General features: G+C 41.7%; 1 protein-coding gene across 3 annotated transcripts in view; it reads right to left on the minus strand.

Annotated features, from left to right (window-relative positions):
• Positions 1 to 23,618, minus strand: part of LRP8 (LDL receptor related protein 8) — a 172,756-nt gene that overhangs the window by 142,533 nt on the left and 6,605 nt on the right. The window contains exon 1 of one of the 3 annotated variants that reach the window (XM_042030730.1): positions 21,068 to 21,141. The exons of the other annotated variants lie outside the window; for them this stretch is intronic. Within the exon in view, the coding sequence (XP_041886664.1) occupies positions 21,068 to 21,092 (25 nt within the window). The 5' untranslated portion in view covers positions 21,093 to 21,141. Of the gene's footprint in view, positions 1 to 21,067; positions 21,142 to 23,618 lie in introns of those variants that run through there. 3 annotated transcript variants of the gene reach the window in all.

Here is a 23,618-nt window from a genome sequence, read left to right on the forward strand (position 1 = left end):
CTAAGCAGTGTAACGAGTTTTCTCAGTGCCACTTTAATAGCCTGCTTTTTTAAGAAGCTTTTAATTCTGCATTCAGCTCCGAGACACCAAATGCTGCCAGGACTGTCTGATCTCAGCATGACAGGGAGAAGTACCACTAGGTGTCTGCTCCAGTATTTCTAACAAACATGGCTGAAGGAAATTATTTGCCTGGATTATGAGGCTAACAAGTATTCCCCAAATTAATGATGAACTGCATGAGTTTTATTTTTCACTCTTGCTGGTAAGAAACCACCACAGCTTTCTTCTAAAAACTCCGCTTCAACCGCAGCAGGGATGACTAATTATAAGCACCCTGTCTGGAGTAGAAAGAAAAAGAAAGAAATAGTTTGTGTAAGCTTATGGAAATGTGGCTCTGTGCTTCACTTTCTACCTTTTCTCCTTGTCAAGCAAACAAAGCGGAAGGGTGGGAGGGGGAATGGCAGCACAATGAAACAGCCTCGGAAATTCAAAGCTGAAAAGATGTTCTGAATGATGAAAGGCAACGAAAGAAGGTTGCTCAGTTCTTACTCTGCTGCACCAGATAAGAGAGCTTGGGACAGGCAAAATCTGTTCCCTAAGCATGGTTCACCAGGGCATATCAAGGCTTCAGAAACATTATTGCATTTTTAATAATTCAGGGATCCGCCTGTGTCCCTCTTGATTAACATCTATGTAGCAATTGTCCAAGCTTCACTGAGGTTGTCATTTTGCTGTCTGGAAATATCTGTAATTGCTTATACCAGCTGAAATGGTTATTTCAGCTTTTCAGTGTCTTTTAAAGTTGCCATCTTAATGAAGGGGCAAATTTTTTGACAGCAGATAGAAAAATGTGCCTGAAAAAAAAATCAGGAGGGGAGAAAGAACAAGGAAAAAGCAGAAAAATTCATCTGCATGCAAGGAAATGTACATTGTACAGAAGCCTTTGAGAGTATATATACTCACTCCTTAAGACCTGTAATCACCTTCTTGAGGAGCATATCCATGAGCAAGAATTTGCAGAGCTGTTTTAGCTGCTTCAGCAGTACCCAGCATATGCATGTGCAGCTTCCACTAAAACCATAGGAGAGGGAGCAAATGCCCTAGAACCAGGACTTGTTCCAGATTTTTTAATGGCTGCAAAGTGGTAAAGATTATTATATCCTCAAATTAGCAGGAGAAAGGAACACATTCATTTTACTAATAACATCAGCTGGTCTAAGCCACCTATGTTAGATCTATTTCAGAACTATTTCTATTTATGTATGTCTCAGTATGCCAGGACACTCTTTCCTACATCATAGCTCACTGCTGAGCTATTTTTGAACCAGATTATTGTGCTAACTGACCTAACAGTGGTCCAAATCCAGAACAAGTAACTCGAGCCCATTTCTGACACTCTCTAGAGGAAGAACCTTAAATATAATGATCTAGAGATCCTACAGGATCTCTACTAGATCTTATATTCAGAGCAGGTGATCATGTTCTCATGCTCACTGCATTAAAATTGTTTAGTTCACACTTAACTTAGACCATAGAGCAACTTAGTTACTCTAAATAATATCTTTTCCTAGGACTGAGAGATAATCAGTGCTTTTTTTTCAGGGCAGCCCAAACAAAGCCAAGACTTGGACAAAGACATTAAGAGACACAGAGATGGTTGATAAGAGCCTCCAGACCAGGAAGGAGGAGAGACAGCATCTATCTTCAGCAGTCTGGAAAATATATATATTCATATATATATATATGCATTCTTTTGTGCTGGCTGTAGCAGTCAGCTGCCCTGCACCACGAGGGATGTGACAGTGTCCCTGCATTCTTACCAAGTGGCCTAGGAGGTCTTGGTGTCTCCCAGGAAAAGAGGATTCATGTTCAGTTGCAAACTGCACAAAGAGCACAATAGGAGCAAGACTTGTGGTAAGCAAGTTCCCCACAATACTAGTCCTTTGCATTCTCCTGAATCCTTGTGATTACCAAGGGGGAGACCATGACAACAGCAGAAAAGCCATTCAGTGCTGACACTGGAGACACAATGGCCAACTAGTACTTTGGGTGAAATAAATCACCCACTAGCTGTTTTATTAATGACCCAGCCAGAAAGCACATACTTCATTGCAGAAGATGAAAGAGACAAGTAAACCAAGCTACTGGTCGACAGAAAAGCATTAATATTCATTTAGCTTCTTATAGACTGCCAGTCAGACCAGCAGAAGAGCTGGGCATTGCTGCTATGTCAGCACTTAGCAGGGTTTAGGCCTTGATTATATATGGAATTTCCATTTAAATTCAAGAGAAGTGGGTGAAGGCAGAAAGACTGACGCTGCCAACCATACACAGCCCAGACTGACAGGTGCCTGCTAATGAACACAGGGGTCAGCACGGAGGCATCCTGACACTCTGCTGTCTGCTCTGGGTGTCAGCAGTAATGGGAAGCTGATACTTCCGACAGGAAGCCCTACCAACAGTGAGTGTGTAAATGAGCTTTTCTCTAGGAAGCAAACTCCTGGAGAAAGCATTCACATCCTCATGTGTTTTTGTACACACACAAAAAGATTTTTCCCTCCTTGGGGATTTACTTCTGCAGTTGTTCACCCCTAACCCAATTCTCATTTCATTTCTCTGCAGTATGAATGCAAAATGGGGGACAGGGAAGAAAAATGGAGCAAAAATATCACCAAGACATTATGGCTTTATTATTTTTCTCCACTTTCATGCTTTCCTAGCAATGTTTTCACAGTTATTCTACAAACAGTCTTCAGACCATATACATTATTTTTCTCTCCCAATGTATAAATCAATAAAGTCAGCATCAGAAATTCACCAAATCTAAAATTAAACCAGTACCAAAATGACTTAGGACAGTATCAAACCTATCATGTTCCCCACCTATAATTCCAGGACTTAAAATATCAGTGGCTCAGACATCACCAGGTCTGTCAATGATGAAGAAAATCAATATTGCAGTAACACATAACATTAATTAGCTGTCATAGAAGGCACACACACACACCTAATTCTCTTCTTCACTTCTGAGTATATGTACATGCTTAAAGAAAGAGTACCACCTTTCATTTCCAGTTCTTCAGGCCAGAAGCTTCCTAGGAAGTCAGAAAGCTTTGCACAGGGCAAGGTTACACATGCAGATTTGCAAGTCGTGATTACAACACAACACTACAGGGGTGTAGGTTTATTTCATTTCTATTAGAAGGCCATTCCTGTTTATAAAAAAAAATAATAATATCAAAATTCCCATGTTCATGCAATATTCTGCATGTTCAGATGAGCGTCCCCCTCTTTTTTTAAAAGGAAATAGAATACTGAGACCTATATGAGATTTTTCTGAGAAATAGCATACAAGACTCAAAATTTGCATGTGAAGAGGAGAAACCTTTTTCCTGTACCCACCCTTCTTTAAGTGAATGCATCACTCATTAAATGTATCAGAGCAAAGGCTTTGAAAATTTAAGTTCATAGGCTGAGTATGCCACAGACAACAGCGATTCCTTTATATTCCTATTTCCTCCAGTGAGTCGGAACTGTTTAACATACAGAGGAGGTAGAGAGAAAGCATGGGAAAATATTTTGATATAGTAAATGGCACAGGAAAAAAATGAAATTAGGAATTCTGCATGTTCCTACAATAGATAGATCCTGCCAGACTAGGAAGCTGAAAAGTCACAAATCAGTGAAAGATTGTACACATCAAATGGATTTCCAATGGAAAACATTTCCAAGATTTGGGGTGGAGGAAGGAGGTTTCTGAAGAAAGGGAGAAAAGAAATTAGGCCACTGTTTTGACTATAAGTACATTCAGAGGTTTTTATTAAATGGGAACTGTAGTTTTAATGGGATATAATGTCTTCTGTTTCAGAGCCCAAGATAAGCACTGAAGGAGATTAGGTAGCAACTTTCACTGATGATTTTCTATCTAGCTTCTGGCCCCATCCCTTTAAGCCCACCATATCAGGTTCTTCACAGTGTTGCAAATGTGGAATACATAAAATTTTCTTTAAAAAGGATTTTCTTTAATGTTTGATCTTTGTATACTTTCAAGCCTCATCAACAAGATGGAGATTTTACTGTGAAACTGAGAGCAGCTAACAAGCTCTAAGTGATGTCCAGGTGTTGAAAAAAAAATCACTTGTTGGTAGAATTGCCTTGTTAAGGTTTAGGGCTAGACATGTTTCAGTTATTGGAGACCTATGGGAGGTTAACAAAGCTTGGAGAGAAGGCGGTACCTCAGCATGGACACAAAGAATGCAGAATTTATGGGCCACAAGGACATTTTGCAGAACTCCTGAGATAAGGAGAAACTAATAAAGCAAACTCAGCACTTGTGCTGAAATCAGCTCCAACTGGGTAAAAAATAATTCTGGCAGGGGCAGATCATGACCACTGACCCAAGAAACCCAGTGACTCAAAAGGAGAGAGAGACTGAGCATGCGGCCTAATTAGCATGAGAAGCGAGAGAATTATTAACCAATAGAAGATAGAATTTAATTAATAAAAGAACTGTGTCACTTGTAGCCAATGAACACTAATTCCTTTGTTTGCTGAAATGTATAAATAGTAAAAGTTTTGATAGTTGGTGTGCTTGATTTGTGGGATACCACCGAGCACCCGGGTTTGTGCAGCTCTGAAATAAATAATCAATGTCTCTCTAGTGTGTAATTATTGGCCTGTTGCACACCACGTAACAAATCTGATTTTTGAGAGCAACAGAACAGAATAATGTGGATGGGCCACGCATCAGACCTGTGAACTTTTCCACCAGTAAGAAAAATTGTTCATGATTAGAAAGCAAGGTTATCAAGAATTCATTATATCAGTATGTTTTGTTTTCAGTTTAAAAATAATTTCTAGGCATTTCAAAGTAAAAAAAGCTCGCTGTGAAAGAGGCCTGTTTGATTTGTCTTCCCTGCAGTTCTCACCACTCTATTTAAAACCACTCATCCAAACACAAGGTATTCTCAGAGGCACTATTGATAAAAGACTGCACAGAAGCCAAGCGCCGCGAGCAGCTATTTTTAATTATCCAAACCGTGCATGGAAAACATGCACAGCTTTACAAGTGAACTTAAGGTCGGAGAGAGAAGCAGGGGTTAAAAAAAAAAAATCACAGCAACAAGCTACACGCTAAGAAAAACCTCCCTATGGAACCTCCCTATCTGGTCTAGGACCCTGTGTCAGTCCAGGTAAAACATTTTGGGCTATTGTAAATGAAGATAAAACATACTGGCATCTGTGTGACAGACATGGCCACAAATAAATCAAGCAATAAACAGCACAGCATGCTATTTCTGGCCTTGTGCCTCCTTTTTGTCACATTAGGGTAAAAAGTTGAATTCAAAGACCACAAGTGCCTCTGAAACAAGAAGCCTCCCAACACCCCCCACCAGGTAGGCAGAAATGCAGACAAATTCAAGTGTCTGACGGGATTGTGGGATAACAGGGAAGCCTGCTAACAAAAGCAGACAGCCATTGTGGCTTAAGGAATCAAAATGAACACCCCAACGTCCTCCTCCCAGCTGAGTGCCAGGGGTTTGTGATGACAGTACTTGGCCTATGACAACACTGCTGGCTACTGATTCTTTCCTGCCCTAAACCTTCCCTGTTGTTCTTCTCTGAGTCCTAAACAAATCCCAACAAGGTTTTTAGCTACCATCTCAGGCAGTTGTTGCCAGTCTCAGCTTGAGTCACACCACATTTGCCACGTGAAGTTTTTCCAGCAGTGAGAAAGAAAACACGATTCTACCAACACATCCAAGAGACCTGAAGAAAAAATAGCAAAGGTCACACCCGACAAGGAGATGGACTGACACTCACAGACATTTGTTCTGCCCTTATTGTACCCTACTCCTACAAGAGACTGTCTTTGTGCTTCTCCCCAGCTGTCAGCATCTAGCAGAGAATTAAAACTCGCAGAACCAGGTCTTTGCTGTGTTTGTAGAGTGCCAAACCCCAGGATGCCCTGGTCCAATACAGAAACACCAAGTGGCACTGGACAAGCCAGATTTTCCACATGTGTTGCCCCAGTTTATGCTCTCCCACTGGCCCCTTATTTCCATTGGCTGTTTTGGCTGGGAATGGCTTTGTCTCTCCAGGGTAACTGTCCCTAAGAACAATGCTGCAAGATTTCCAAATCACTCTGGAATAGTGACTGTGATCCAGGAGGATGTGTCTGTATAGCACAGCAAACAACCATGTCAACACAAAATCCACAGACATGTGACAGCCTGGCAGCAAAACTTACCACTTTCATAACTATCCAAAGGCTGAACATCAGCTCAGGGATTGAAGCAGCACAGCTGTAAAGAGGAGGATGGGATGATGATTCCCCAACAGAAAAGCAATAGTTACATACCAGAAAAACAGGGTTTGGGACAAGCCTTAGGGACAAGCCAGTTCAGTGGACAAGGCTCAGTGTGGACTGATAATTCTAAGCATTGAGAGAGATGTAACTTTTTGTATCTAGACTCTTTTTCTCAGTACAAACAGTTAAGATACTATACTTACTGTCATTTTATATATTGTCATTAAAATGGCAATGCACAGGAATAGTTTGCTTAAAAATAGGAGGCTAAGGATCCAAGGAATTAAAAAAATAAAGTGGATGTGTTATCTGGAAGTATCACGATGTATTTTCTTTTCTTCTGCCTACCCAGGTTTGGTCCTGGAGGTTGTCAGTGTCTATGCTGTCATCTTCGTAAGCAATTTTTGAAAGTGTGGAGCTCAGAGAGTCCATTAGAGAAAGTGAAGTTCTGCGCTACAAACACTAAATAAACCCTATTTAAAATATGAACCAATCTGAAGACTTTATAGGTGAAGTTAGTTTTGGAGGTATCTTGGCTCACACAAATATGGTAGGTTCCCTTGCACACTTTTGGCAGTTGTGACAGTTCAAGGTAGCCCAGCTGCAAGTAAACAAGATTAAATACATCATACATGATACTCACTCTTTATGCAGCAATTTTTATCCATTAATCCAGTGATAGCTCACAAAGGTTGGCAAAAATATTGACATTTCCATTTTAAGCAACAATGCCCAGAGAGGTTAAGCCATTTGTCCAATGTCACATAAAAATACAGCTGAAGCCAAGGACAGACCAATTTCTGAAAAGCAGTGAAGCACAGACACCTCACCTCAATTCACTGAGAGCTCTACCATCACGTCACAGCCATTCCCATTTGACTGGAGTCACACTTTTCCCAAAAGTCAGTAGACAGAGACACAGCAAATGATTTACACCTCTACATCTCACTGCCGTACTGCTGCTTATCACCTTCCCTGATAAGCAGACCTGTCCCAGGCCAGTGAGTTACACAGCCATCAGTCCTGTCCACTTGTGTACACACACGGGCTCCTGTTGATTTTTCTCATTGATTACATGGACACATCACAATTTTGTGAAGAGCCCAGTCCAGCAGAGCTTCAACTGCCTGACAGCTCACACCAAGCCATGGGCTACTATGGATTGCATATCCTAAATACCACTGTTTCATCGTACCTGGAGTAGTCATAGCCAGCACAAGGCTACAGTCACACAATGACCTCCTAAATCCTACCTGAATTTGAGAGAGGTTGCACTTGGGGTGATTTGGGGAATTAGCTTTGGGCTAAGAGAACATGTACAACACTGGACAGAGTCACATATTGGATTGGCTCACCAGAAGCTCACGAACAGATTTGTTTCCTCTAAGGCCACAGACTGACTGCAAACTCCTCAGAAGCCAGTTGTCTTCAGCTATTTTTAGGGCAGGATGTCCAGATTTTCCTCAGGAAACGCATGCCAATCTTCAGCAAGAAGTCAATAAAAGAACTCATCTTTGCAGAAAAACCAGAATGTGACAACCCTGCATGTGGATGTCTGACACCAGCATCATCTCCTTTAATGAACACTTCTCAGCACTGACAGACACCAGAAAATCCCCCAGCACAGAGTGAGCAGCCCCTCAGACAGAGCCTGGCAGCAGGCAGGCACAGCCCCAAGCTTCCAAACAACTGCTCTCTAGCCGGCCTTTGCTCCAAACTAAATTAAGGCCCACAGCCTTTAGCTGCCAGGGCCTCCCTCTCAGATTCAAATACAACTGGAATTTCTGTTCAATGAGCAGACTGGACTTGTACATTCTTACTGCTTTGGATCCTCTGGAATTTACTTACTGGAATTTTACCATCCTCGCATTTTTCTCCCTTTTGCCTTGCTGAATAGGTATTCCCCATATCACAGAATCCAAGGGTCCTTTTACTGCAGGAGACACAGACTCGTCCTTCAGATTCCTGGAGAAGAAAAGGCTCCTGCAGGAGACCTTATTGCAGCCTTTCAATATATAACAGGGCTTACAACAAAGATGTAGAGAGACTTTTTATCAGGGCCTGTAGTGATAGGACAAGGAGAAATGGTTTTAAACTGAAAGAGTACAGCCAACTGCACCTATGAAGCAGGTCCAACTTTTCATTATTCTGGAGCTGTGAGCATTGATAGGTCTCCTGTTTTGGAAGTATCTTTCCTGTATGGCATTCACATGGAGCCAGGATCCATCAGTTCACAGTAGAACTCAGCACTATCACATATTTGTAACTTAGCCCTGCTCCTGGCAGAGTCAGAGCTGGAACTCCAGTTAAGTCAAGTCTGTTTGTAGATTGTCATCTTAAAGTCATGATGATTACCTTGCTTTTCTGTCAGACCTCTTGTTAATATCTACTAATCAAACCAGCTGATTAATTTCAATCAAGTTGGAAAATTAAGCATAGATCTCAAAGACTATCATCTTTATAGGGACTTTATTAATAGATTCAGAAGATGACAGCTTGTGTGAGAGAGCTCTGAATTAGCATCCTCACTGAAGGAAAGCAAATTCTGTGCACAGATCCTGTTTGCTGGTGGTCAGAGATGCACTGACAGCCCAATCAGAGTATCTATAGCTTCAAGCACAAACCTGAAACACTGTTAGGCTGAGTCTGGATTCACTTGTGAGAATGCTTTAAAACACACTCATTAGTCGCAATTAGTGGCGTTAGTGTCATGGATTGGTTGTGCTTTTCAGGTTCTCATCTCAGAAGAGTACTAAATGGAAGGTAGTCAGATGCGGCACCAGACCAAAGATTTGTGTAATACTAAAGTCAAATGGAGGAGAAAAGTTAGAAATCCTAAAACCTTGCTGTGACGACTTGGACTGGAAAGATGGAGATCCTATTGAAGACTTTATCAAACACCCAAAAGGTATAGCTAGATAGCTCTGGTTTGAAAACTGCCTGTGAAATATTTTGCACTTAAAATACTGCTTTATCGCTAGTCAATATAAGCAATCACCAAAAAGTGTCACTCCTACTTGGGAAGGAAGTGGTCAGAGGCTGAACTCACCCAATGGCTTTTTCTTTTGCAAGCTCTGCCCCCATGTCCTGCTCCCTTTCTGCAGGAGGATTTCAAAGGCAAAGAAAACAAACCACATTTCCCCTCTAGTTTTGGTGCTGCCAGATCAAGTCTGTAGCGGAGATTCTGTCACCACTCTGTCTGCAGACATAAAGGCAAAGATGGCCAGATGATCCTAAATATAAGGACTGAACAGGGAACAGGAACACAGATGTCCCTCTTTGGGCCACACTTTATCTTCTGGTCTCTATACCTGGGACTACCAGCACCAATCACCCTGGGCCACTTGACCTGAATTCTAGGCAGCTGCTGAGTCACCACTAGACCAGAGGGTAAGAGGAAAGTCTCCTTTTGTCATTCCTACAAAATATGGAAAGCATTTTAAAGAAATTCAGATCAAATATTCAACAAAACCACCAAGTAGTAACCACCATGAGGAAAAGCCAAATTTAAAATGTCCCATGAGATTAGGAAAGTCATGAGCCCAAGAGCAGTGACTTGATAGGAATGCAGTACCGTGCCAAAAACCTTGGGGGGAAGAGAGAGAGAGGAGCATGAGCAATTGCCACATGTTAATGGAAAAACTAATGTCCTCCCAGCTCCTGCATAAACCCACACCAGAGGATCCCAGAGGAGAGCAGAGATGACTTTGAAATGTGAAAGTCACAGAAGTTCAAATTCTTACTGAGGATTAAATTAGACTTTTTATACTGACCAATAACAGAGCACCACAAGAGACACTGTAGAGGGCCCAGAGGTTAAACCAAGGTCTATTCTGCTCTGAAGATTAATGATCTTCTATCTGGAAACATCCCAATATAAAATGTGTATTAGCCTCAGACACCTTTGGCTGCATCAGATTCAAAGTTCAGCTCTTGGTGCTGATGATCAACAGCTGAGTTTCCAAATTTTAAGTCCTTTACAGCTTTGTGAGACCAAAAGAAAATAAACTGTCCCAGCAGGTACTAAGATATTACAGTGCCCCTTGCAAGATCTCCCTGCTGTTGCCCGCAGGAGGAACAGGGCACTGCTCTCACTCCGCCTTGCAGAGCTGCTGTTGCATTCAGGAAGGTCTGGAGCACTTTGGGTTCCAACAGTTCATCCAGTATCCTTGGAACACAGCCCTGACTAGATAATAGAACCTTTTGGAGGGATTCTTTGGAAAGATCAAGTGAAAACTGAAACAGACTTTGAGCTTTGCCAGCAACAGAAACTGTATATTCATAGCAACCCTCTGCCATATTTATTTGCTTCTCTCCTCTCTCTCAGCAGCTGAGAGATAACTGCAGTAACTACTGAAAGTAAATGAGAGGAAGTAATTGAATGTTCCTGTGCAGCAGGCACAAGGAGGATTCACCCTCCTTGGAAGATGAGAGGAAAGTTACTCAGATGACTCAGTTGTCAGGATGACTTCCAAATTATTGCAGTATTTAAAGAGGAGAAACATGCAGCTCTCAAACCTGATTCTGCCAAAAGTGGTATGAAAAATAAAATCCTCAGAGCAGAAGAGTGCCATGACAATACAACCTCTGGAGAAAGAAAAAAAATTCTCCAACCAGGACTTTGTAGAGATTTAGATTTCAGGTGACTCTTAAAATCGTGACTGTTTTTGCAAGATCAGCATTAATTGTGAAAACTAACTAGCTCTTCTGTGATTTTATTCTATACGTGCTAAGAGAGGAATAAAATATTGATTGAGTGAGCTTCAGGTTTTATTTATATAAGGATCTGATTGCCAGGTTCATTCTTATGCAAAGCAGAGAGAGAAAGCTCTTTCAGCAGGCATTTTAAAGAATCAGATCTAAAAATAACTTTATGCTTTGGCTTTCCTTGTAAAATGCCTGGGAGTGCTTGCCCATCTTCTTCCTTCAGTAGTCACTACGAAAGCAAGAACCAGATCGAGGAAATCCCCAACACTTCCCGTAACTTCAAACTGGAGATGAGTTTGCTCCAAATTGGAACATAACTGACCTGAGTCGGCACCAGCAAGACAGAAACATGAAAGTCGTGCCCATTTCTGATTCTCAGTTGAAAGCATACCCCAAAACAACTCCCACTGTATTGCTTTGAGCGTGTAGTATTTTTCCACATACATGAATTCCTGTGAAGATTTGGAAGCTTTTATTTTGTTAGTGCTGTGTCTCCAGGTCCTTCCTTGAAGCTGTTGTTTCTCATACCACGTCTTTCTGAAGCTGTCAAAACAAACCCATGTGCTGTATAGGAGTAAAGCCAGGAGGAATAACCCAGCAAAGTCATTTTTGAAAAAGCCTCGACCCCCCCTGGAATGAAAGCGAATGCGTGGCCTTTGCAAGGCAGAAGATCAGCTCCCTAAGCCCTTGTCTGTGACAAACAGGCACGCCTGATGAAATGATGAAGGAAAGCACATCTGCATATACTATTGTCAGGTCATTAAAAAGTCAGATGTAACTTTTTGATGAAAAAGGCAACCTCCATTTAATAGCTTTTTACATGTAATGCTTTTCAAAATCAAAATATTGGTTTTTTCATTGATAGCTGCACTGGGAGAAGCACACAACCTTGTGTGATGTGGTAAAACTGAGCAAAACCACATCCCCAGATCAAAAAGTGTCAGGATGAGCATTTTGTACTGTATAAAGCCACTCCTAGGTCACTCTCAGCATATATCCACACTTACTGTTCATAGCCTTGTTCCTATCTGGCTAGTTATAAAATCCCTTTTCTCCCTTCAGCAAGCAGCACAGCACAAGGTAGTACACAACAGAATGCAATTCTGGGATAATGGTATCATTCTGTTTTCCATGAAGACTTTTTTTGTTCAAATTGTTGTCTCAGGAGAACAGAGTGAAAAGTCTCACCATCAGTGCTTCCTTGCAAACACCTCTGCTCTTTTCGAAAAAGCCACAACACATTTCCGTGCAGAGTAAAAACTCAGTACCTAAGCAGCTGAAATAAATTCTTGAAAGTAAAACCATTCATTTCTAAAGCTATTAGTGAAGCATTTACTGCTTAAATCTGGTATGAGATCTTGAAGTTCTTACTGCATACAGAAGACTGGGAATTTGCCATTCTCCTACATAAAAAGAAAGCAAGTGCACCCAGGAGTAAATCTTTGTGGCCAGAAACAGCCAGGCATGCTGCAGTGCAGGCTTCCACAACATCTGCTCTACAAACCTAATTATCCCTCACTGAACAGATGCAAAAGACATCTGAAATGTTGGCACCTGAGACACAGAGATAATTTTAAGTCCCTTTTAAATTAACTTTTTTTAAAAAAGAAAAGCCATGCAGAAGTATTTCTGTTACTGATGCACAAACTTGAAGTCAACAAAAACTGGTCCCAGCTAATTCTAATATCAGATAATCACATCTGTCCCATATGAGTGTTTAATCTCACTGCTCCTTAGACTCAGTCCTCAGTGGGATGATCTGAAACTGTGCTACTACAATCTATTACAATGCAGCCAGTTCTTCAGGATTTGGCAGCTCTTTTTGAGTCCAGCATACAACAACCTCATTTAGTCTTAGCAGATATATAGAAGTCCTAAAATCTAGGTAAGAACATAATTTCTAGAGGGAAATGTTAAATTAAGCTCACCTTCTGGTAGTTACAAGGGCATTGGTGGGCACTGGTCCAACTACTGGTGGCCCTTTAATTTGCAGATTCCTTCATGAGAAGAAATTACATGTGAAATTTGAGAGAAGTTTTAAATGGGGTTACATACACAAATTCAGCAAAGAAACATATATAAGCGAGGCGGAGATATGTGGCTGTACAAAAAGCAGACAGCTTAAATCATTTACGAAACAGTATACACAAATCTCCTTTCTCAAATGAAGACATCTTTCTCTTTGTCTCTCAGGAACTCTATTTCATCTCATTGCTCTTGAATTTTCACTAGCAGTCAAGTGGCAAGCTGCCAAATAACTCACAGTTGGCTAGAAGCATGGTCACCTACAAGCTAATTGATGCCACAGAACTTCCCTCCAGGACGCCATCTGGGTTGCATTCAATATTCTTAACTGGATTCAGAAGTCCGTCCCTCTAAACTTGAAAGCTGCTTCTCTTGACCAAATGCCAACTTGCTGATTTTGTTTGCAAGCACACACATTTAACTAAACAGCAATACCAAGCTCCTCTTCCACTCTTTTGACCATTTATCAACTGCACTATTCTACAAAAATAAAGACAGACCACTTCCCCATCTCACAAGTGGGCAAATTGGGAAAATGAGAGCTGAAGGAGGCTGTCAATCAAAACTTAGAAAGGGATTTTATACCAAGTCCCTGCTCCTGCCAGATCAGGCACATTTTAATACACCTAGGTACCCTGCTCTCGATGCATACCCTCGATGGCTATAATGAGACTTCTTGTTTTCATTTTTAGAAGTAGGGCATTTACAGGATAACCTTAGAATTACTTTTGGGGCCTATCTGCCCCACTAACAATCAGACAGGTAGAGTAGGCATTTTTACTTTCCTATTTCTACTCACTGCAGCAGAAAAATACCTTCCTGATATGCAGTTGTACCCTTCCATTTCTCTGCATTGACAGCAATAGTTTTCTGCATGCAAAGTCAATTACATGGAAAATAGCAACAATAAATCAATGCAAAGGTGTCCTGCTTTGCTGCTGGGCATCTGCTGCTTGGCAAATTCCAGTAAGTGTGCCATCAGCCCATCAGACTCAGCCCTGAGGTGGGAAAAGCCCCTCACCTTTACAGTGGCACAGCTGGGATCAAACCAGCACCGCGTGAGGCTGGGAGGGAGTGAGGAGCCAGTGAGGTCTGTGTGGTACAGAAAACACCCTCACCATCATTGTCAGCAGTTTGAGGCTACAGAACAAGCAGGCCCGAGCACAAACATTGCCAGATAAGTGCTTCCTCTGATGACATTTGAGGTTGAGTTTGCACAGTTGCTTTGGGTGAGGACGGGAGAGTCCACCACAGAGCCTGATGAAACAGGGACATGTTCTGTCAAAACTCTCAGCCTGCCTTTCCCATCACATCCTCATTCTGCCCTTTATGATTTCTGTGCATTGGGCCTATTTTCTCAACAAGCCTTATTTATTAAAACCACAAAGTTCAGTAATGGCTGAGTTTCCAGCTGCCTCACCAGACCTTGCACAGGAGTTTCATCCTCAGCCCTGGTGATATTTTATTTCTCTTTAGGCTTCTTTTGTCTTCCAGCGTGGGATCCCAACCAAGCAGGCTGCCACTACAAGCTCTCTGCGCAGGAGGCACTTGGAGACCTGAGGACAGAACTGCCTAAAGCACCCAAATGACCCTTCAGCAGGCCTGGCTCTTGCCTGCCTGTGGCCCCTGAAAACTGTCCCTGAAATGGCTGTGTGAAGCCTTTGTGAGCAAAGATCCTTACAAGAGCAGTACAGATTTACTCTACAGTCACCTGCCTAGAAATACTTTGTAATAGAATAGATTTGGCAGGACTGAGTCACAATTACCTGCTCTTCATCTGGAGGAGAGACAGCATGCTGGAAAACTCCAAGGCAGTTTATTTGACTCACTCACTCAGACATAATGCTGTTGGAACAAAAGGCCAACCTGGCAAAAGCTCATCAAAACAAATCTCCATCAAGTTCATACACTTACAAAGAAGTGCACAGCAGTGATAGAGATGAAGAGTGCCTACTCACATTTGGCAATTCTTCTTGCTCATTTTTTGCAGTCAAACAAAAAATCTAATGTCCTGGAAGTGTTTTAGTACCTACATATTACAGGCAAATCCTATTACTGTTACCTGAGAAAGGGTACTGAAAAAGCAGGATGAAAGTTGCATTACTGACGTAACAGAATTAAAGAGTGACTGACTCACTAAATACCTACACAGCAACAATAAACTCACTTTGAGCTCACCAAGAGTTCTGCTGTGCAATCTAATAGCCTGCAGCTTAGCAGGCAAAACCACCTCTCCAAATGGCTCAGGGTTGGGGTTTTCTTGCTTTGCTTATTTTTTTGTCAGTTGCATATATTGCACAATATCTAAACCAGAACATGAACTTCAAGTTTTTTCGTAAGCAAGTGGATTAAAGCAATAATATTGAGGCTTTCCAAGCCACATTCAGGCAGGATACAATATTGTCCAGCAGGGCAAGGAGCTTTGATTGGGAATACTCAACCCAGGCAGTGGTTCTGTTTTGTGGGACAGAGGAATTTTCCTTGGGTCTGTTCCTGCCCTGACAGATAATACTGAAAATTATAAGCCAAGCCTGGAGAACTTTTAGTTGCTGTGCTGTTCAAGGCAGGGTGAACACCAGAGGCGCTGGCAAAGTCAAAGCCACAGTGATGATTTTACTGCCATAAGCAGGCTCTCAATGAGATTTAAATATCATGTCAACCTTGTGATCTCCTGCACTTCTAGACTTCCTGTGTCAAAGTTCAGACCTACACACTGCAGCTGTACCACACTGAGAGCTCTGGGTCTTTCTGCTCCAGAAAGCAGAGACACCTGAAGTTTAGCACAGGAAGAACTTGCTTTAGCTATAGAATAACACAACATCCATCACTGGAGTGAGCTTGGCCCTTTCCACCAAAGAGCAGAGCTGTAAATGCAGACTAAGCAGCCTAAGAGGGCAATTTTAAAATACCCAAATTGCAAGCAAGATCATTATAAAACTAGGGATATCACAGACTAAACTATGCCTGTGGTTGATCTTTCCTTCAGCAGGACACCAGGAAACAGAGGCAAAACAAGTACTGGATACAGACTGAATGGTCAATAACATATGGATGGTTTCTATTTTCATGGCTTGCCAATGTCAAGTCCTCACACAACATTGTAGCTGGTGGATGCATGAGATCAGGAATGGAATGAAAGTGTACTTTCACCCCTAAAATAGAATTAGAGAGCAGTTAATCCTCACTTGGAACAAAACAGTGGTCCAAGGCTAGAACTTGTTTTGTAGCTCTACAATGATGCTCTATGCACTTCTGGAAGCTGAAAGAAAGACAGGGTAATACCCTGGTGAAAACTGCTGCAGAAGACATTTTGTGAACGCCACAGGCCTGAAGCCATTGATTTTGAGTTTGGAAAGGTTTCTTATTGTCAGTTGTGTCTGTAACTGTGAAGGAACAAAGATCCCTTGAAATATCACTTAAAACTCATGTTTTATCCAGCATATTCCAACAGTGCTCCCCTTACCATTATTCCACAGGCTCACCTCAGGGATAAAACGTACTCGAGGTGAAGCTCTGCCTGGCTGGTGAGGGTGGCCCTGTGGAGAAACCCTGGCCAGTACATGGCAGGGTACATGGGCATGTACATGGGCACGTACCTGGGCACAGCCCTGTGCTCAGTGAGGCCAGCCAGGGCTCTTCTCTCAGCAGGACCTCATGGACCACATAAATCCATCTCCTTTCAGCCTTTCTGGGCCCACAGCAGCAGCTTTTCCAGCTAAGAGACGTCAATCTCAACAGAATTACGCCAGCAGGGAGAGGGTCAGGTCTGTGCTCTGAAGCTACAGGGCCAAGTTTTAGTCAGCAATCTAAAATAACCAATCAGCATTTCCTCAGAGACTTGTGCAGCAGCAAGATCAGGCTGAGCCCTCACACAGACAAGATGTTTTCTTTCTTCAACTTTCAACATCAGGGAATGGTGCTGTCCGCAGATTAAAGTAAGGAACCCCCACCAAACATCGCAATTAATTAGAGCGGAACACACAGCAAATATCTCTCCCAAATCCCGAGACACTCATCGTTTAACATTTTGAATTCTAGCAGTTCAGAGTGAAATGAGATCCTCCATCTTCCAGTTTATATCCAATAAGAAATACAACTCTCTCATACACAGAGTCCTAATAGGTATGAATCATCTCCTTCCCATCTACTGACGAGAATTTATCCAACGTAAGAGAGTGAAACCTCCATCATTCTTACATGTCAAACTGCTGTAAAAATCTCTGCTATTATAAAAGCAGAGGAAAAAACTCAACACAGTGGCAGATAATCCCAACTGATTATTGTAGAAAAGTGACATTTACATATGCCCTTTTTCTATGTAAAAGGTCAAGCTGATGCACCAAAACGCTTCATCTACAGGGAATTCACCCCCAATCATCTCTAGAAAAGGTGATACCAGCTCTCAGGTGCACCATGGTCACCAAAAATGGCCATAAATTAAATTAAGGGAATTCCAGTTTGTTGTTCTAGATCTCATCAGGTTTGTTTTTTCCTCCAAGGAAACCTAATCCCATATGACTTCAGTAGAAACAAGTAGCAGGGAGAGAACCCTTTTCAAAAATAGCACAGCAAGATTCTGCCCTAAACCCCTCATTGAATATGTTTCTAATGCCACATTCAAACTCGCACTCCCCCACAGGAAGAAAGAAACAGTTTTGTGGGAAGGGGGAAAATTAGGTCCTGTACTTGGCTGCCTTCCTCCCCCTCGGTGGTTTTCACTGTCAGAGAAGCATCTTTTTTGCATTCTAAAATTAACCCTGTGATATGATGATGAAGCCTGAACAACACAGCCCAGAAAAGGAACTAGTAAGCAACAAAGATCACTGCTCAACCCTTATTATTATGGACAACTCACTGACAGCTATCCAGCTTGCTTGGAGAACGAAGGAAAGAAAACAGTCTCCTAAAAGGATATTTTGGTTTCAGGTTTTCTTGAAACACTCCTCCAGTGTGCTGAGCAGGCAGGGATGAAGCTGCCAGGATGAGAGCCCTGTAAAACAAGGACTCGTAATCCCCAGCACTACCCTGACTCTTGCTGCAGGAATGCAGCATTTCCCATGGTGCTGAATATCTCAGTCCTGACCTTGAAAGCTGGAGGATCAGAACTGCTCAGTGACAGCGATGGCTTTTGTTCTGTGAACACACATCTCCCGGGGTGTTGTTTGCCAGTGCACTTCACTGTGTGCCCAACAATCTGATGCACAACTGCCCTGAATTGGAATCAACAGTTGGCAGATGTGGAGCACCACATCAGCTCTGAAATCTCCAATACTTGTCACCCTGGCAGCCTCAACCTGCATTTCAGTCTCAAAATTTAAAAATACCGTAAATTAACTAAATAGATCTGGGCAGGGTGAACTTAGCAGCTTCTTGCAGCATTTGTGCAGGAATTATGAATCCTTTCTACAAGCATTAGCACAAATAGAGCCTTGCAATATTCACATGATTGCGTGCATAATCAAATGTGAAGAAATGCCTGCTGCTCTCAGCCAAGCTTTGCAGAGTCCCTGGCTATGCCTGAGCAACGGAAGGTGTTAACAAAGGCTTTGTGCATTGCTGTTGAGAACAGGCACTCTGAAACAGGGACATGAGAATTAATGGCCAAACTCATGGGGAATGACTGGAAGGAAGAGCAAGGCAATGAGATGCTGTGTGCAAACTTGGGAAAGGTTCCATATTGCTCAGGCACACCTTCGTCCGCGACCAAGGAGAAAAATTAAGTCCATTATTTATCATTTCCCTCCAGAAAGGGGCCCCCAGGATTTCTCCCCTGTTCTGCACTCACTCTCTTTGAAGTGCCATGCCACAGTCAGAGACCCTGCAGTCAAGAACTGGACAGATACAGTTCTTTTCAGCACCTGTCAATGCAGCTCGTTAATCCCAATTTAACTTCAGGGATCAACATGCACTGGCACCTTGGGCAAACACACATAACACATTATTTTATAAAAATTAGGACAGATTTCTGTGTTAAAGAGCTCCTGTGAAAAGGGGGAACAGAAATCACCCAGCAAAGAGCTTGAAGTAAAGCAGTTTCAACACACCAATGTGATCCTGGCAGAGACTAGTCCAGAGGCTCCCTTTGAAACCCCTTATTTATCACCTGCCAAAGAACAGTGCACATTATAGGTTACCCCTCCTAGATCATGTACCGAGCCCACCTTGTGCAAACTTCAGAGTTGCACAATCTAAACTGTATCTTTGTTGTTTTACACGAGGAAGGAAGAAGGAAAAGAGTAGCAGCAATAAAATAAACAATAGCAAATTAAACTCCCTCAGTTATCTTGGTTTCTTCCAGAAAATGATACATAACAAATAATTTATGGAGGAACGGGTGCACAAGTGATAAATTACTTCAGTAGTTCGTGCTCAGATAACAGCAAGGTGTGGGTGGGAGGTGAAGGAGGCTTGGAGAGAAATACACAGAATGGAAAGAGCCTCTTTAGCAAAAGAAAAGTCTGTCACGTGCAGTCTCACAACAGGCACTTCTGGCCAGCTGAAGAAGTGGCTGCAGTGATGCCTGTCTGTACATAGGCTATGCTTCAGGATATGTTGGAATGTACAAAAACAAAGTCCATTTTGAAACACAAAAATATTATGCTCCTCTTCAAACACCTGTATTTTCTGTGTCTCAGATACTAAATACAAGTGAGCCATTTGAAGCATTTCTTGCACTTGACCCCACACTAAAATTTTGAAACAGTGAGTTATCTCAACACTGGGACTTTCCTAAATATTTTACAATCTTTATATGACAAAGGCAAAGTCCTTGAGCAGTCGTTTAATCCAAGGAACATGATTATCTGTGTAAAACAATGTGATAATGAACCAGAAAAAAGGAAACTGGGGACTTTCTTCATGAGCCACTAATGTCCACAATGAGTTGCTGAATCACTCTACAGCCTTGGGCAGAGGGTAACTTCCCCAAGCATCAATTTTCACATCCCTGAAATAATATTTAGTCCATTTGTATGGGGAAGATTCATAGAAACCTGAACTGCTAAGCAGCCACGGGATGACAAATGTGTAATAAGCGTAACACAACTACACAAACAAGAATAGAAGCTCTGAGTTACAGAGGCAGGAGGTGTATTTCTTGGCCTGCATCAGTCAGCACTGACATTTGCTATCAAAGAAACTGGGCCATTTCTCTGTTTATGAGCAGCTCTATAGATGCAACCATGATTCAGGATGAAAAGCCTCCAGGAACAGTTGTACGTTTACATCCGAAATTCTTATTCACAGTGCAAATATATTCACTACTCCTGCTGTTTATGATTTTTTATGCTCTTAACTACTCCCTGGATCTCACAGAATAGCGTCATATCTCAATGGAACACGTCCAGCAAATCCAGCAAGGTTTACTGATATACAATCACTGTTCAAACAGCAAGCCAAGCAGCTGGTATCTATTGTAGGAAATCCATGCAACACATTTGGAAAGATGCCTACAACCTTCCTTACCTAGAACAACAAAAATAGAAAAAGCCTGAAAAGCCACCGAAGAAATTAATCACATTAAGTTTATACATGGAAAGCAAAGACAGACACAAGATCTCAACTAGGTAATGCACAGCAGGACAAAGACTTGGGATCAAAAGAAAATTTTAATTCACCCCTTGAAATAAAGCAAAGTATCACGAAGTGTACATCATACTACACATTATATGTCAAGGAAAGAAGCATGAAAAAAGTATGAAACAAGGCCAGCTAAAATAAAACACAAAGTTAAAACCTGGAACTGGAGCAGTTATCTAAATGAGGGGCATAATACAGTTAAGAGTTTACTATCAGTTGTACACACCAGTTTCTTCAACAATTATTTTAATTGATAAATCTATGCTATAGGCTACCTGTAAAGAGAAAGAAGTCTACAACAATGTAATATTTCAAATTTCCATCTATTACCATGAACTGTAAACACACTCTTTTACCCCCTTTCAGTATTTTGCAAGTAAAAGAAATCACACCCACAGAAGCTACAGAAACAAAGCTAGAACTCCAAAAAAAGATAAAGAAACTTACAGCAGGCAAAATTCTCAGTCAGCATAGACAAGATTCTGCAGCACTAATGAATTAGATTTTAAATTATATATCTATCTTTAAAAAGAAAAAGTAATCACAGCACAGAGAGCAGTTGCCAAAAAGAGTCTTTCTGGTTCTGCAAGTACAGGACTGTGCTCCTGCTGCCATGGAAACTGAGTCCCTCACTGCTTTGGTCCTGGTATGGTGCCACACATGCTCTCAAGCATTTAATAAATATTAATAATGCATTTAATAATATTGAAGTATCAGAAAGAGAACATCTAAGAAAAAAATTGGCAATAAAACTCACTTTACATGGCTGCAGCCCAAAGGCTTGTAAGCCTTGCTCTAAGCCAGCTACAAATCCTGTTCTCTCCTAGTTTCTAACACTTGCTCTTGGCATTAAGTGTGAGGTTAGATTGACTGCCAGGCCTTAGCTTCGGCTGAAAATAACCAGGAAACCTGGAGGAAAAAGTGAAACCCTTCCACTTGTCCAACAGGTACCTCAGCAAGGAGCAGTTGTGTGTGTTGAGCACTGGACTGGTAGGTTGGAGGCCTCACTTCTGTTCTTGGCTCTGCTGCTGACTCTTGTACAACTGAGTCACTCTGGTGCAGAAGAGCTCTAACACCATTTTTTCACCTCCTCATGAGGAGAAAGGCACAGGTCTGCCAGATCTGCCTCAGCTCTGGGAAGAAAAGTCATAGTCTTTGCCAGCAACAGAAGCACAGTCTACCGGGGCATCACTACTATGGCAAGAAAAAGGATATCTCCCCCTGAAAGACCATCAGTGACAGAGCTCACAACCCTGCTTTAAAAATCTTCTGGCTTCTTGTAGGTTAAAATCTGGCTCTTGAAACTATTTCAGTTTGGAAGAGTTTAGTTTTATTTTTCAACTAGCTTACAGTATTATTGTAACTATTAAAGTCTAATCAGGTTTTTATCACTTGCATTTCAGACAGAATTTTTCACAGAGCAGAAAATCTGCATTAATTTTATCACAGGGCCTTTTACCCTTTCCCCCTCCCTTGTGGATATCTAAATATTAATTTTTAATGCAAAATAGGGAGTTGGAAAAACTGCACTCAGCTTTTCCAACACTTCCCGCACATGCACCATAAAATAGTGAGGATTTCCCTTTGGCTGGAAGCAGCTGTCTGCACTGAGAGCGGAGCGCACCAGAGCAGGCAGACTCCTTTTCTGCCGAGGACATGCTACTGCATAAGACAACAAGCAGCAATCCAAATCTTCATCTCCACCACCCAAACTCAACTCACTGATTTGTTTTCCTGGGCAAAGGAAAAAAAAGAAAGAAAAATTGACATCTTACAGCATTTTTTAAGGCAGACACAAAAAAGTGTAGTGACACAGAAAAGCAGAACTGAACAGCAACATGCTTTGGGACCATCTTTGAAATTACTAGGGAAAAGTCATAGGAAAATGGGAAAGATGTAGAGAAAGTCACCAGTAAAAGGACCAGGAGAACCTCACACCAAATCAATTCTACCACAAATACATCCCTAACACATCAGTCTCTGAGGCACACCAAAGACATGGTAGATTTGTCAGTGAATTAAAAGAGCTGATGACATTGAAAAAGCCAGCAGAAACAAAAGCTGGGTGTCTGCTGTATTAGAAACAGCTGAGGGAATCAATAGTAGTTAGACATTTTCAGGTGTAACAGAGTGTTTAATGGTCCTTTAGGTGGACAATGGAGTCAAGAAAAATTATTTCTAGCACTGGCAATCTCTTAGTGTAGGTGTATTGGATAAATTCACCCACACATTACACTTGGTTTCTCTGGTCTCATAATTGCAATTTGAATTAACTTCTGAATATTTTCTGATTAATATTAAATTATCTTCCACTCTTAACATCGACTAGTCAGAAATCACATCTCTAACCTATGCTAAGCCTGGGTCCAGAACACTGCAGACACAAGAGCACTGGTCTACATTGACTTTTCATAGAATCACAGAATGGTTTGGGTTGGAAGGAACTTTAAAGACCATTCGTTCCAAACCCCCTGTTAAGGACCTTTCATTAGACCAGGTTGCTCAGAGCCCCATCCAGCCTGGCACTGAACACTGCCAGGGATGGGGCAGCCACAGCTTCTTTGTTTTATCTTTATACATTAAAATGATCTGGATGAAGTTTACCTACTTTGGCTCAAAACATAGAATACGTTTGTATCCTCTGAAATGACAGCTCTGAGCTCTTTGATAAAAAAACCAAGTCATACTGGTTTTGACTGAACTTTCATAATTTCCATCTTGAACTTAATAATTATATTCACTCTTGCCATTCTCCTTGACCTCAGGAAAACTTTTCAGCTCACAGCTTGTTCCTGTGACTCTATCTAGAGCAACCCTTGTGCTTTCTTGCTATAGCACAGCAGCACTCCATAAAACCAAGTTCACTTCCCTCTGTAACTATCATGTCCCCAGTGGCTCTCCCACATACCCCAGTTCTCTCTTCTGCCTTTTCAGTGCTCCCATTCCAGTTCTCTTTGTTTCCCAGACCACGAGGAGGAGTCTGATAGAAATCACCACC

Source organism: Corvus kubaryi, unplaced genomic scaffold (genome assembly GCF_017639235.1).
Source record: "Corvus kubaryi isolate FWS band 111438036 unplaced genomic scaffold, C.kubaryi_AGA036_p1.0 37334, whole genome shotgun sequence".
In the NCBI taxonomy this organism is placed as follows: Eukaryota; Metazoa; Chordata; class Aves; order Passeriformes; family Corvidae; genus Corvus; species Corvus kubaryi.